This window comes from Electrona antarctica, assembly GCF_951216825.1.
Source record: "Electrona antarctica genome assembly, chromosome: 7".
Lineage (NCBI taxonomy): Eukaryota > Metazoa > Chordata > Actinopteri > Myctophiformes > Myctophidae > Electrona > Electrona antarctica.
Window position 1 is genome coordinate 37,828,246 of NC_136812.1, and position 14,374 is coordinate 37,842,619.

The following is a 14,374-nucleotide window of genomic DNA, read 5'->3' on the forward strand; positions in this document are numbered from 1 at the left end:
TTTTATTTGCAAGGATCCCCATAACTCTGAGAGTTACAGACCTGTTCATTAAGGGCTATCGCTTCATGTGTTTCTGGTAATATTATTGTCTGCTCATTTTGTATGTCTGTAGCAAAACAAATATTTTGACAAAAATGTCCACCACAAGCCAACATGGCGATGACCCCTGGCCTGGCAGCATCCACGAGAACAACTAGACCCGATGACTGTGGAAGTCAGGCTTGCCGCCATAAATTGAGGAATGCGAGTGGCAGTGAGGCAGGCAACAGTAAAACAGGCAGGGAGGCTAGCAGGGGTGGCACACACACACACACACACACACACACACACACACACACACACACACACACACACACACACACACACACACACACACACACACACACACACACACACACACACACACACACACACACACAGTCAGTATATGCATTTGATTGTACCAATGTGTATGTCAAACAGTGACAATTATCATATAGAGCAGGGGTTCTCAACGTTTTTGGCTGGGGACCCCCGAAATGCTTTGGCCATGTCTGGTGACCCCTGATATAGAGAGGCAGATGGTGGTGTGGTGTTTAGACTAAAGTCCTATAACTGCAGTAATGAGCTTCTGATGACAACCCCCACTGACTGTTGGTCCATGCAGAGCCATAGAGGAAGACCGAGTTACGACAACTCTGTTCACTTCATGGGGCCAGTCCAATGGTGGCTCTTCTTACATAGACTTCTATTGGCGAATAGGGACGCCGGGAGTTTACGGAATTCATTGGAGTAAAAAAACAGCACCCTCTGCTGTTTCCATTTGAATTTTCCTCTGGTTGGCCTGTATGTTCATATGTTGGCCCTCAGCCCTCCTCTTACGGTGGGAAGTCTATGTTATCATTCCCACTAACAACAATGTATACATACACGTTCTGACTTCTGAATCCCCTTTGAGAAGCACTCCCTCACAGGGTGGAAATGGGACTTGTTGTGGGTCCCAGTCGTCTGTGACCCCCTCCAGGGTTCAGACCTGGTGCTAGTGTTATAGGAGCAGGGAGGCCCCATGGCCCCTGACCCAGAGACATCATAACCCCTCAGGGCCAGAGATGGGGCTGTGTGGCCCCCCTTCTACTAAACTTGAAGGTGCCCATAAAAATGACAACCCCCTCACATAATGAGCATCCACATGACTCTGACAGCACAAGTGCAGGTAGACATGCACACACACACACACACACACACACACACACACACACACACACACACACACACACACACACACACACACACACACACACACACACACACACACACACACACAGCAACTCTGGTGATGTGGTGCAGAACATTCAACACTGCATGCACTTATTAAAAACACATTTTAAAAGTTCATGAACACTGCATGCATGTACGTGCACGCACAAGGCCACACACGCACTCGCACACAAACGCTCGCACACACAGTCTGACTCTGACCCCATTTGAAGGGAAGTAATGCACTCAGCAGAGAGGAAATGTTTTGGACATTCAGTCCCCCAAACAATGAAGAGAATTTCAGGTAAACACTTCAATCCTTCCTGCTTGGGACAAATATTTACAGCTCAACACCTCTCTGTTGCACGCGGGGTGGGGGGGGGGGGGGGGGGGGAGTGGGGGGGGGGGGGTGGCTTGTGGGGGGGCTGAGCTGCGTGCATGTGCATATGGCAGTGGTTCCCAAAGCTTTCATCTCCAATCCAGACCCAAAAGATTTGATGGAACCCAAACTAACAAAAATACACAACGAATTAACCACTCTAGCACCTATTTTAGAAACTAGACCAGTGCCCGGCTGTAGAGCACCGAGTCAGTAACGATGGAAGTTGGAGAACCATGCCCCACCCGGCTATGCAATACCCGTTGTACCCGTGTCAGAGTACCCATTCCCTGATGAAGGCTTAACCGCCGAAACGTTGGATTCATTTTTGTCTTACCTGCTGTCCTAATAAAATATTGGCACTCTGGTTATTGGCGTGTGCGGCCACCTTCTTGTTTTTTCAAGATTTCCTCTAGAGTACCCATTCCACCCATCTGTCTGTGTCCCTTTTATGCCCATTCATGGAGATTTCTGGAACTGTCTCCCTGTGTCCCTTTATTCCTATATATGGAGTTCTGTGTCAGGCATGCCCAATTATGGAGTGTTGTGATGTCAGAACAGGCCAGCTCCATAGATGGACACACTCAAGACACTTCCCAAGCTGCCACCCTTACATCTCCATATATGGAGCTGACCTGTTCTGACATTACATTATGTTGATCTGACCTCATCAAACCCTGTACGCTCAAGACATCTATATATGGCCAGTACAGAATGAATTCCATATGATCTGATCCCCCCATGCCAAAGCGCCAGCGCTCGCCCAGTAGTCTGCTGTCACCCAGGCGTCTTACTGGTAGATAGATAGTCAAAATAGCCGGTCACAAAGTGACGCAATGGATTTTTCCCCCTTTTGAAATAATTATTTAAAGAGGAAACATAAAAAATGCATAGTTACTTGCGACCCATAAAAATGGGTCTGTGACCCAAAAATGGGTCCTGAGCCATTGCTTAGGAAACACTGCCTCCTGTGTGAGCGTGTGCACATGGAAGCAGGAGGGCTCTGATGAATTCCATGTCACACTGTCTCTCTTCAAATGCTCTCCAGATGTGGGCCCCATCTGTCTGTTTGACTACCATCAGCTCAGCCAGACTGTCATTCAGATTTTGAACTTGTGCATATACCACAGGAACTCCTAGCCTCCATGTCCTGGGCATAATAGGCAAACAATATGCGAAAGCAGGCGAACATTTGGCAAAAATAGCCCATCTACAAGCTTGTAGTGAGCTTGTATATCGTCTATTCACGGCAAAGAGATTCCCCACGGACTCGAGGGGAAAAAATAAGTTGGAAAAGTATACACCTGGGGGTCAATATAGTGTATAGGGTTTAAGTGGACATGAAAACTAGTGTCCCTTTTCTGGGGCAAAAAATCGGCAAAAATAGCTGTCCTAAAAGCACAGTGTGAGCTTTTAGAACAGCTATTTTAGCCTACCCAGCCAGCCTCATCCTTCTCTCTCTGACTTTGTCTGTGACCTGAAATAGGTCCCCGTAGACTCGTAGAGGTTCACGTTTCTGATAAGGTCAGTCCCTATGACAAAAGGAGAATAGACCCCTGTGGCATGCCGTTCAACTAAGTAAATAGGGTTTCAGTGGTTCATGGTTATGACGATAAGGCCTTGTGTCTATGGGATTTTGTGCTACACAGAGAGAGAGAGAGAGAGAGAGAGAGAGAGAGAGAGAGAGATCGTTTTGAGTTGATTTCGGTAACACCTTACCCTCTCTAGGCTTTCGATGTCGGCTCGGAAACCAGACAACATGGGGACCTCCATGACTGCCATGTTGGACGAACCCGAGTGCAGCCACCTAGAGAAAGACAAGGCGGACAGACACGTGTGGTTGTTGTGATGAGTAGAGGGAGGGGAGGGTGAGAGGGGGTGTTGTGTTTGTGTTTCTTTTTACAAAACTCTATGTAAAAGAAATACAGTAAACGTGTTTTGTTTTGAGGCCAACCAGGAGTAGACGTAGCTCTGGCCCAGAGCTTTGGCGAGTTCGCTCTAATGCCTGCCAAGAACAGCGTTCTATTCCCATAGACAGAAATGTCAAGTAACGTGCAAGGTCTAAATTGTAGTAAAAAATAAAGAGTATATGGTCAATATAGAAAATATCATTGACCTAGCATCTGTAGGTGGCGCTTGAGTAAATAAAATAATTCCCGTCTGGCAGACGGGTCCGCTAGTCCGATGTGCAGGTTGGTGCCATGCATGGTTTCCTTTGTTTGTGGGAATGGGTGAATGTAATGCACAATCTATGTAAAGTGCCATAAAGGCACAATATAAATGCATCATTTACCATTTACATGTTTTATTTTCTGGACAAAAAGTGGATTTTCCACAAAAGGTGGGGTCCTGAGACATTTCCCACCGTGGAGAATAGTCTTTCAGCATTATAAAACTATAATAGCATTATAAAGGGGAAGAGGAAACAGGGTAGGCCGAGAAACACCTGGAGACGTTCCACTCTCCAGGACCTAAAGAACATTGGAATGAGCTGGCAGGAAGCAGAAGCCCAGGCCCAGAAGAGAGTGAGATGGAGAGCTCTGGTGGACGCCCTATGCCCCTCGACGGGTAAAGAGGAGGATTAAGTCAAGTAAGTCATTATAAAACTGCCTTTGTTTCAGTGAGTAGCGAAATCATTTTCTTTATTTTTACTACAGTTTAGACCTTGCACGTTACTGGACATTTTCATCTATGGGAATAATACTGCTCCTAGCAGAGTATTACACGATAACACTGGACCAGAGAACTTTGATCCTTTTCACACTAAAGCCTAATTTATACTTACTTTATGCATACCCAGAGAAAATATAGATTTTGTCGCATTCTTAGCGAGCATCACACAAATTCACTTTTTTCTTTATTTTCTACATGCTCAACCACGTACAAAAGTGCTCAAAGTGCATAAGTGATAAGTGTTTTTTGAGACCACCGCACCACAATCTTATACTAAGAACAAAGAAAGGCACAATAGTCTACCCTAGACTTTAATACTGTAATAATTCAGGGTCTAATTGTCCACACAGCATTTCACCATGCCAGGGTGTTTGTTCCCTATCCTACCTGGCACAGGCCTCTAGTGAGATGTTCTCTATCCTACCTGGCACAGGCCTCTAGTGAGATGTTCCCTATCCTACCTGGCACAGGCCTCTAGTGAGATGTTCCCTATCCTACCTGGCACAGGCCTCTAGTGAGATGTTCCCTATCCTACCTGGCACAGGCCTCTAGTGAGATGTTCCCTATCCTACCTGGCACAGGCCTCTAGTGAGATGTTCCCTATCCTACCTGGCACAGGCCTCTAGTGAGATGTTCCCTATCCTACCTGGCACAGGCCTCTAGTGAGATGCGGTAGTCCATGCTGTCCTGGTGGGCTGCCGGGTCCTCGTCATCCGTGGGCGCCCGCCGCTTGCGGTTCAGCTCGGAGCGGTTGTCGGCGCGGCTCCGGGGCCGGGAGGCCGGGTGTCGGGCTGGGGATAGGGGAGGTTGGGGGTGTCTCTCCTGAGCAGGCTCCTTCAGGTCCACCTTCAGCTGGAAGGCCGGCTTGACCACCGGATCTGGGACATTGTAGGATACGTCGATCTGTAAAAAGGAGAGACACAACTATTTGAACCACATGAACCATAGTGTCCCTATTCCGGTGGGAAAGACATTTTCCCTGGAATAGGAGGGGGAAAAGGTGCGGGGCATAGAATAGACATGTTTAATCTACACGTTGTTATACTTTTCAAGCCAGTAGCATACCACTTTCTTTCTTTTTGTTATAAAGATGTAACATTTTCCAGAAAACAGAAATTAGGATTGAGAAGGCGTTTTCGGAATCAGCTGTTCGGATATAGCACAGTGAGCGCACTGTGCAATACAAACTAATACGCTAGTGCGTTCCCGGTGTGCATAACCGAACGCACCCAATGTGTTCAGTACATTTTATAGGGCCAGATTAGGGTTAGGTGCCATGAGTGGTTTGGGGGTATATTCACCCCCAACGTGTGTTGACGTTTCTGTCTTTATTTAGATTCCATGTATCGTTGTCCCCTTTGGAATGTAACCACAAATAAATGGAGAAATTAAAAACAATATGTGATTGGCCAGCAACTGTTCATAAAAGTGGGACTTAAAATACCTTCACACATTGGAAACTAAATTCTTAATATTATTTTCTGCAGTCACAATGGAGGGGGGGGGGGGGGGGGGGCAGCAGGGAAAGATAAGAGATGTTTTAACTGACACCAGGACCAGATTGGTTTTAATTGACACCAGAACCAGAGATGTTGTAACTGGCACCAGAAGCAAAGATCCAGAGAGATCAGACAGTAATGAGCTATGAATCATATTCACTGGACACAAGACATACATTTAGATGAATTATTTCAGTCTTGGGGCAACAGTCATAGGGCTGTCACGATTACATTTTAGTTGATGATTAACTGTCGTACAAATTATTTCAAATTTTCTCGTCATTGAATGTTGGAACATAATGAATATGTTTGCCTTTTAGGCATCGTCAGAAATCACAACCCATTACAAAGCCTATCACTGAAGTATACACATACAGTAATTGACAGTACCAATAAGCTAAATCATGTATTTTGGAGACATATTTCACCCATTTTCAACCTATCTTCATAATGGGTCTCACTCTTCCTCATTATGGTACAATTTTTGTCTACTTGGTCTACTGTCTGTGTCTCAGAGGAGCGCTGTGGACAGTTCAGAAACTCGCCTACCAGTGACATCATCAGTAGGCAGGTTTAGTCACTTTTCACAATTAATGCAAGAACAATGGCTTCTATTATGTAACATGCATGTTTAACCATGCATGCTACTGTACATTCCAGGAATAGAAAGACTGCAGTTTCTATTAGCTTGGATTGCCCATCGATGCTGTCACTGGTAGGCGGGTTTCTGAACTGTCCATAGCCCTCCCCGATGGTACGATATTATAATAAGCATTAGTGAGGACTAATTATATGAAGATACAGTAGGTTTAAAATGGGTGAAGTCGTCCTTTAATAATTGTATACTAGTAGCCAATCTACAAACTGTGGGCTTCTAGAGCTGGCCCAACATAGGGTCGCCAGGGTCAAAGTGGTTAAAAGAACACAGAAAATGGCAGAGAAATAATTATGGAAATATGACATTCTGTTCAATTCATCCAGTTGTTTTATACAGATGAATGGAAATTATTCCATTGATTAGGCAATTAAATAATTGCAATTCACTCAAATAATATAATAGGAATCCTGACCGGCAGCCTGTGATGAAACTCACCTCATACATACAACCTCAAACACACACACACACACACACACACACACACACACACACACACACACACACACACACACACACACACACACACACACACACACACACACACACACACACACACACACACACACACACACACACACACACATGCATACTCAACCACAAACATGCACACACACACACACACACACACACACACACACACACACACACACACACACACACACACACACACACACACACACACATGCATACTCAACCACAAACATGCACATTCAGAGACTACTTACAGATACACATGCACACTCGCACACACGTTTCTTTGATGGTGCCGCTCTTGTATTTCATTAGAAGCCAGGTGCTGCAAGCCTGAGGGGCTGTCAGCGCAGAGAGGGGTGTGGACGGAGAGAGGGAAAGTAGAGAGAGGAGTCTGAAGTAGAAGAGATCTATATGAGAGTGAGTGAGCTTATCCTGTTTGAAGAAGTCACGTTATAAATCCAGCCATCTACAGTATCAATGTCTCGGGGTGGCTGTGTCCTTCAGACACTGGTTCTGTTCAGATAATTATCACACAGATGGATTCCTAGACATCACATTCCCTTTTCCGATTTCCATATTTCGATATTTATAATGTCTTTCAAGAGTCACTGTGCATGCAAGACAGACAACTGCTCGAAACTACGGTTAAACTCTGAAAAGAGATGAGAGAAGAAATTACACTTTTACATTCTTGCGAAGAGAAGAGAAGTTCTTGCAGTTGTCTATGAAAGGGTATTTTGTTTATTAGTGAAGTAGGAAGGAAGTAAACAGCATGCTATCCAGGGGAACCTACAGGAATGATCATCCCCTTCCGTAACAATTGGCTAAGCTCTACCAGATCATTCCAATTTACAGGCAGGAATTTGGGCATTAGGTGCTGGAGCATGGGAACGATAACTGGCTCCCCCCTGCCGGCAGATTCGCAGTGTGAGCCAATGACGCAAGCGCAGCATTACAACTCCCCATGTTACAGTACTCTATTAGGCATGGAATGTATGTATGTACCGGTATGTGTGTGTGTGTGTGTGTGTGTGTGTGTGTGTGTGTGTGTGTGCGTGCGTGCGTGCGTGCGTGCGTGCGTGCGTGCGTGCGTGCGTGCGTGCGTGCGTGCGTGTGTGCGTATGAACACTGCTACTATACCTGCATGAGACAGCAGCCTTCTCCTTTAGCGCTGACAAAAAGGCCTGTGGGGATAGTGGGTATCTAGAGAGAAGAAAGTGAGAGGAGAGAAAAGGAGATTATAAAAGAGTAATAAAACAGAGAACAGAGACGGGTGGAGGAGGGGTGGAGAGGTGAACAAGTCATTTATCAAGTGAGTGAATGTTGTGGTCCGCTGCACTACCACCAGTGGCTCCCTGGCTACTAACCAGCAGGCCTTAATTGCCCCCAATTAAGCTGACACCACTAATCACAGTGGAGGAACAGGCCTGCCAGAGGGGGAACAGCTTATTATTACACTCTCACCTGAAGCATTGCGGACTGACTCCACACAGCATGCTTAATCTGCAGCAACATTACACTGGCCAAGGTAATTTGTGTTCACCCTGTCAAGTTTATAATGAATGGGCAAACAGACCAGCACAGTTATTAAGTCAACAGTTCTTTATTGAGTCAATGGTCCTTTTGGGAAGTCCAGCCCAGTTCAGTTTGGTTTGGGTTGGCAATGCGAACACGTCCTGGCTGTTACACGCACCGCCGGTTTCGGAGACAGAGCGATTAATGTCCAATGCCAGGACGGTGCTCTGGCGTACAGGCTTGCGAATAAGTGTTTCAGTCAAACGCAATCAAGAGGGCATGGTCTGGTGCCCAGAAAATGGTGGCGTGGTTAAGACCCCTTCCTCTGGGCCTGCGAGTAACCCTGCTGGCCTGGGATCAAAGCTTACTGGCTAGAACATTTACTCATGTGTCTCACCTACTCTGTTTACTTTCTCAGCCTTCACACGGCCTTTAATCTTGCAATGACGTTAAGGGGCAGGACAGTTCACTGTCCTCGTCAGAAAAACAGTTCATGTCACACAATGGAGAGGATTTCTCTCAAGTGAAATGTCACCTTAAGTGTCGGCAATCCTGGCATTTGTTGACATATTTGTTCTATTTTAAAGGCACTGCTATATCTATACAGTTGAAACCGTGTTGCCTCATTTGTGCAGAAAAATACAACACAAGGGTTGTCCTAGTTTAATAAGACTCATAAACGCCTTAAAAGATTATGTGAAGGAAAAAGAAAAACACTAAATAATTACTACATTTACTTGCAACCATTGTGGGAACCACTGCTGTATTCTAGCACACTGGCCTGTACCGTGGCGCTCTAGCACAGAGGTTCCCAACCGCAGAGGTGCCGGTCCGCGGGAATTGTATCACCGGTCCGATAGAAGGCAGCCAGGAATTCCAAGCAGAAGTGCGGAAGGCACGCTGCCATTAAAAGTGACTACTGGCCAATCAGAGCACGTCTTTTCCGGGACGTTTACATTCCCTGAAATGGCGCTGGAGATACAGACGCCCCAGAGCTGGAGGAGGCGTCTACCTTTCTGGGGCGATTCACACTATGGTCCCGGGTGCGCACTCGGGACCACTTGGCAGATGTTGTGGTAATGTGAATAATGCGTACCGTTCCCGGGAGCGGACCCGCCCCGGATACGGATCATTCCAATGTGAATGCATGCGTACCTAATGAAGGAAGTGGACTTTTTTTTAGAACGTGACATAATCTCTAGTCGACGACCCAAGCGTCAACAAAAAAAAACACACACAGACGCTGCACGACGCGTAACACTAGCGCATTTCTCAACGCCGCCCGTCTCCTGTTGAATCTGCGTATACGCGCAGTACGCACTGATCTTATTTTGTGGACTACATGTGGCTCTTGGGCTTTGCTTGGCATAGTCTCCAAAGTAAAACAAAATAATAGTAATGCTAAAGTAGAATCTATAGCAAACTAATCAAACACGACACTGGAGCACAGAACTGACTGACACAGTGAATAGCAGGCAGGCTGACAGTGAAGTAGTATAATGGCAAAGAGCCAAAGAGGCAATGCAATGCAGTGTGTCTGGATTTATTGGAGACAATGGCGCAGAGTTGATGGTCAGTGTCCGTGTGCGCCAGCCATCAAGCACACCGCCACCTGGAGGATCAAAGTGTGTTATGCAAGTGTACCCGGGTGTGCTGTTGAATCTCGGGCAATGTGAATAATGGCCAGCGGGGTCCAGGCAACCGTATTCGGAAACGGTTCCAATGAAACGGACTCAGTCCATCTCAGTGTGAATCCCCTATCTACAGTATGTCTATAGGCAGGCATACCACATCCATGCTCCTTCAGTGTCCCATAACAATGACATCACTGTTGAATCCTGGGTATCTTACAACAAGCTATATTTTGTCACGCTCGCCGCGGCCTCGCACTAATGAAACAGTAAACCGGATTATTATTTCATGTCAAGTACAACTATCAGAAGATGTAACCTAACCCAGGTAAAATAAAGTGTCACTCTGCAAGTTTACCGTGGTGCTCTAGATAGCCTGTACCTTGGTGCTCTAGATCAGGGGTTCTCAACGTTTTTGGCTGGGGACCCCTGGAAATGCTTTGGCTCTATAGCACACTGGCCTGTACCTTGGAGCTCTAGATAACACTGGCCTGTACCTTGGAGCTCTAGATAGCACACTGGCCTGTACCTTGGAGCTCTAGATAACACTGGCCTGTACCTTGGAGCTCTATAACACACTGGCCTGTACCTTGGAGCTCTATAACACACTGGCCTGTACCTTGGAGCTCTAGATAGCACACTGGCCTGTACCTTCGAGCTCTATAGAACAGTAGAACACTGGCCTGTACCTTGGAGCTCTATAACACACTGGCCTGTACCTTGGAGCTCTAGATAGCACACTGGCCTGTACCTTGGAGCTCTATAACACACTGGCCTGTACCTTGGAGCTCTATAACACACTGGCCTGTACCTTGGAGCTCTAGATAACACTGGCCTGTACCTTGGAGCTCTAGATAGCACACTGGCCTGTACCTTGGAGCTCTATAACACACTGGCCTGTACCTTGGAGCTCTAGATAACACTGGCCTGTACCTTGGAGCTCTAGATAGCACACTGGCCTGTACCTTGGAGCTCTATAACACACTGGCCTGTACCTTGGCGCTCTGCAGGATCTTCTGGTTGTCCTTGTTCAGGTCAAACGTCTCCTGGAAGTCCAGGTTGGTGGAGGCCAGGGAGATGGTGAGGTTCACTCCTCCCACGTAGGATAGGATGGCGTACTCTGACAGAGACTGAAGAGCCACGCACGTGTCCTGGAATGGGAGCAGGTAAAGAGTGTCTCAAGCAAAACACTCAAATCCTATATAGGGCTATATTTCAGTCTAGGGACCCCCACATGTTGTTTAAAATTGTGTTGCAAATTCAACCATTTCAGAAATTTCATAGATAGCTATATACTGTAGACTGTTTATACTGTATTCGCCCCCCCCCCCCCTTGTTTTGTTTATACCTGTGAAAGTGTTTCAGATGTTCAGACACAGAGTTCTGGGGGAGGGGGAGGGGGGGTTACCTGTGTGGAGGAGAAGCCTCCCAGGGCGTTCCTCTGCTGGGACAGCCATTTGACCACCGGTAGAGCCGAGGCCACATCTCCCAGCAGGGTGTATGTCAACAGGCCGTAGGCCGTCATCTCCACTTCGGCTGACACCACTGGAGGAGACCAGTGGGAGAAGAAGGATTCCCATTTTTAACTTAAGTAAAATACTCTGTTACAAGTAAATGTCCTCCACAATATACAGTAGGAATACTCTGTTACAAGTAAAAATCCTGTGTTCAGACAGTGGCCTTGTGGTTAGAGTGTCTGCCCTGAAACTGGGAGGTCGGGGTTCGATCCCATGGCCACGTCATACCAAAGACTGTAAAAATGGGACCCAATGCCTCCCTGCTTGGCACTCAGCATCAAAAGGGTTGGACAAATCTACTAATCATCAAATGATTCCCGAGCGCGGCACGGCTGCAGCTCACCGCTCATTGGCTGTGGCTCATCGCTCCAAGAGATGGGTCAAATGCGGAGAACAAATTTCACTGCAGTAATGTATGTGACAAATCGTACGACTTTGACTTTGTTCAACAATTTTCTTAACGAAAAAGTACAAAATGTATTGGCATGAAAATATAAATGACTCATTATGTAGAATAGTGTATTCAAATTTGTACTTGGAGGAAGGAAATGCGACGAAAACAAAATAAATCTCCATGAATTCAAGGCTTCATGGGTTTTGTAATTTTTTGGGTGAACTACGCCTAAGCACAAATGTGGAATGTACTTGGTTACTTTCCATCACTGCTGGTGACCAGATGGATGTGATTGTCCTCATCATGAGTGGCATTATGTGTTGTGTATGTGTGTGTATATAGTATACCTGACTGGGAGAGACCATCACTGAAGCCCATAAATGTGTCCTCATCCGTCACAGTGCTGCCCGTCAAACTCCAGTGGGTGAAGCCATCTATTGAGAGAAAAGGAAAGATAGAGAGAGATTGAATAGACATGAGATCATACAATTTTAGCCCGCCAATTATTTATAAAAGAATGTCAAAATTTGTCTAAAATTAAATTACCTAAGCTTTCAATTAAAATGAGAAGGAAGGAAGGAAGTTAGATGAATCCTTTTCAGTGTTTTTCTATCTACCTTAACCACATTAGTCTCACCTAGCCAGACAATTGGAGACCTCTGCCTACCAAGTAGTTGCTGGAACAAATCTACAACCAGCTGCTTTGGAAAGCAACAATGTGGCCTAAAGATGTTTCTTTGTGTCCCTCTAATTGTTTCTGGAGTCCAATACACAGTATTTATTTTTGGCTTTCTCGGCCTTTATTGATAGTGTACAGTATAGGCCATTAGGCCTACAGAGGAAATGGGGAGAGAGCGACTGGGAGTGACAAGCAGCAAAGGTCGTCGGGATCGGGACTTTAACCCACAAGTCAGGCTGCAATGGTGCCTAAGTGCCCGGAAGTTTGACCTCTGGAGGTACGTACAGTAGAACCTTACCTTGTGTTATTGCCATGTGGTTGAGACGTCTCAGCGCCAGCGGGGCGTACGGGCTCCGCAGCAGGGCCAGGGCGTAGGCGGACAGCGCCGTGGTGTACGGGTCATCAGCGGAGTAGGTGTTGCTCTCCAGAAAGTCTTTGGCTTTGGCTACTGCCACCTTCTCTTCCTGGAGGAGAGCGAGCGCACACGTGCACAGTGCATGCAGATGAACATGGGTGCAAATATCTGGGAAAGACACCCTATACATTCATTCACTTGCTGCACACGTTCAGCCGCGGAAATGTAGACACCGTTGTTGATAAGTCGAGAAGTGGAAGCCTGCCTGAAGCCCTTAAGTCCAATATTTCCCCTGTCTAAGCGTGGGAGAGATATATGAAACTGGATTGCATCGCCAATGTTAGATACGGTATGCCACCCTTGACAGCCATGCTACACACATTGACACATGCCTCTGCAATCTCAATGTTGGTTATCCACACGCATGCATGCACGCGTGCCCGCACGCATGTCGCACACACACACAGAGCACTTTCTCAACGCCTGGTCTCCCCCTCAGATGTGCTTATCAAATAAACACTGGGCTGTGCCATTAAAAAAGGTAGACGTGGTAGACTTTCAACTCTTCCAGATGTGACCTTCATCCCTCCTCCCTCAGATGATAGGCTTCAACAGCCACTCGCTGTAATTGCCACAGTCATCTTTTAATTAGGTGAAATAGGAGGTGGCGGTGATGCGCGCGTGTGTGTGTGTGTGTGTGTGTGTGTGTGTGTAGGGGGAGGTTCCACTTTGATGTCAAGGATCGTTTTTTCAGGGGTTTTTTATCAGCTGTAAGACGACACATTGTCAGACGAGCCCTTTGGGGGTAGACAGTAGGAGGAAGTTTGGTACAAACATACGAGAGGAAGGACAGGGGCCATGAGGGCAGAGTCAACAACACTACACTGTGAAATCCTCTGTGTTCATTTAACCATTTAAAGCGGTGGTTCCCAAACGTTTTAGCTTGAGACCCAGAAGACAAATTAGATGTCTCCCGGGAGCCGAGACCCAAACTTGAGAGAAAATGGCAGATCTACTATTTTCACTGCTTCTTAAAAGTTGTATTTATCATTAATTATTATTAATTTATTTATGGAATTCCTTTGAATATTTACAATTTAATAGTAATAGTCGCTTTGAAAAAAGTTTGAATTAGATTTTATTTCCTCGCGACCCATAACAATGTGTCCCCGACCCAGTGTTCGGGAAACAGATTTAAAGGTTTGATTTATACAATCTCAGAGTTACAAGTGGATAAATGAACATTGAGGATTGTAAGGTGCATGCACCGTGTCGTTGCCAACTCCTGTGTCACGTGTCTCCTGTGAGGTCAAGGCTGCTTCTTGTCACCTGACAGTGAGCAGGACGTAACGCATGCAGAGGAA

The 14,374-nt window shown here is 46.3% G+C and overlaps 1 protein-coding gene across 1 annotated transcript in view; it reads right to left on the reverse strand.

Moving 5' to 3' along the window:
• Positions 1 to 14,374, reverse strand: part of cpamd8 (C3 and PZP like alpha-2-macroglobulin domain containing 8) — an 84,734-nt gene that overhangs the window by 16,492 nt on the left and 53,868 nt on the right. Inside the window, exons 32-38 of the mRNA XM_079505284.1 lie at positions 12,954 to 13,119; positions 12,324 to 12,410; positions 11,474 to 11,610; positions 11,061 to 11,216; positions 8,060 to 8,122; positions 4,935 to 5,191; positions 3,335 to 3,422 (exon numbers count right to left, since the gene is read on the reverse strand). Coding sequence (XP_079361410.1) covers positions 3,335 to 3,422; positions 4,935 to 5,191; positions 8,060 to 8,122; positions 11,061 to 11,216; positions 11,474 to 11,610; positions 12,324 to 12,410; positions 12,954 to 13,119 — 954 coding nt within the window. The remainder of the gene's footprint in view (positions 1 to 3,334; positions 3,423 to 4,934; positions 5,192 to 8,059; positions 8,123 to 11,060; positions 11,217 to 11,473; positions 11,611 to 12,323; positions 12,411 to 12,953; positions 13,120 to 14,374) is intronic.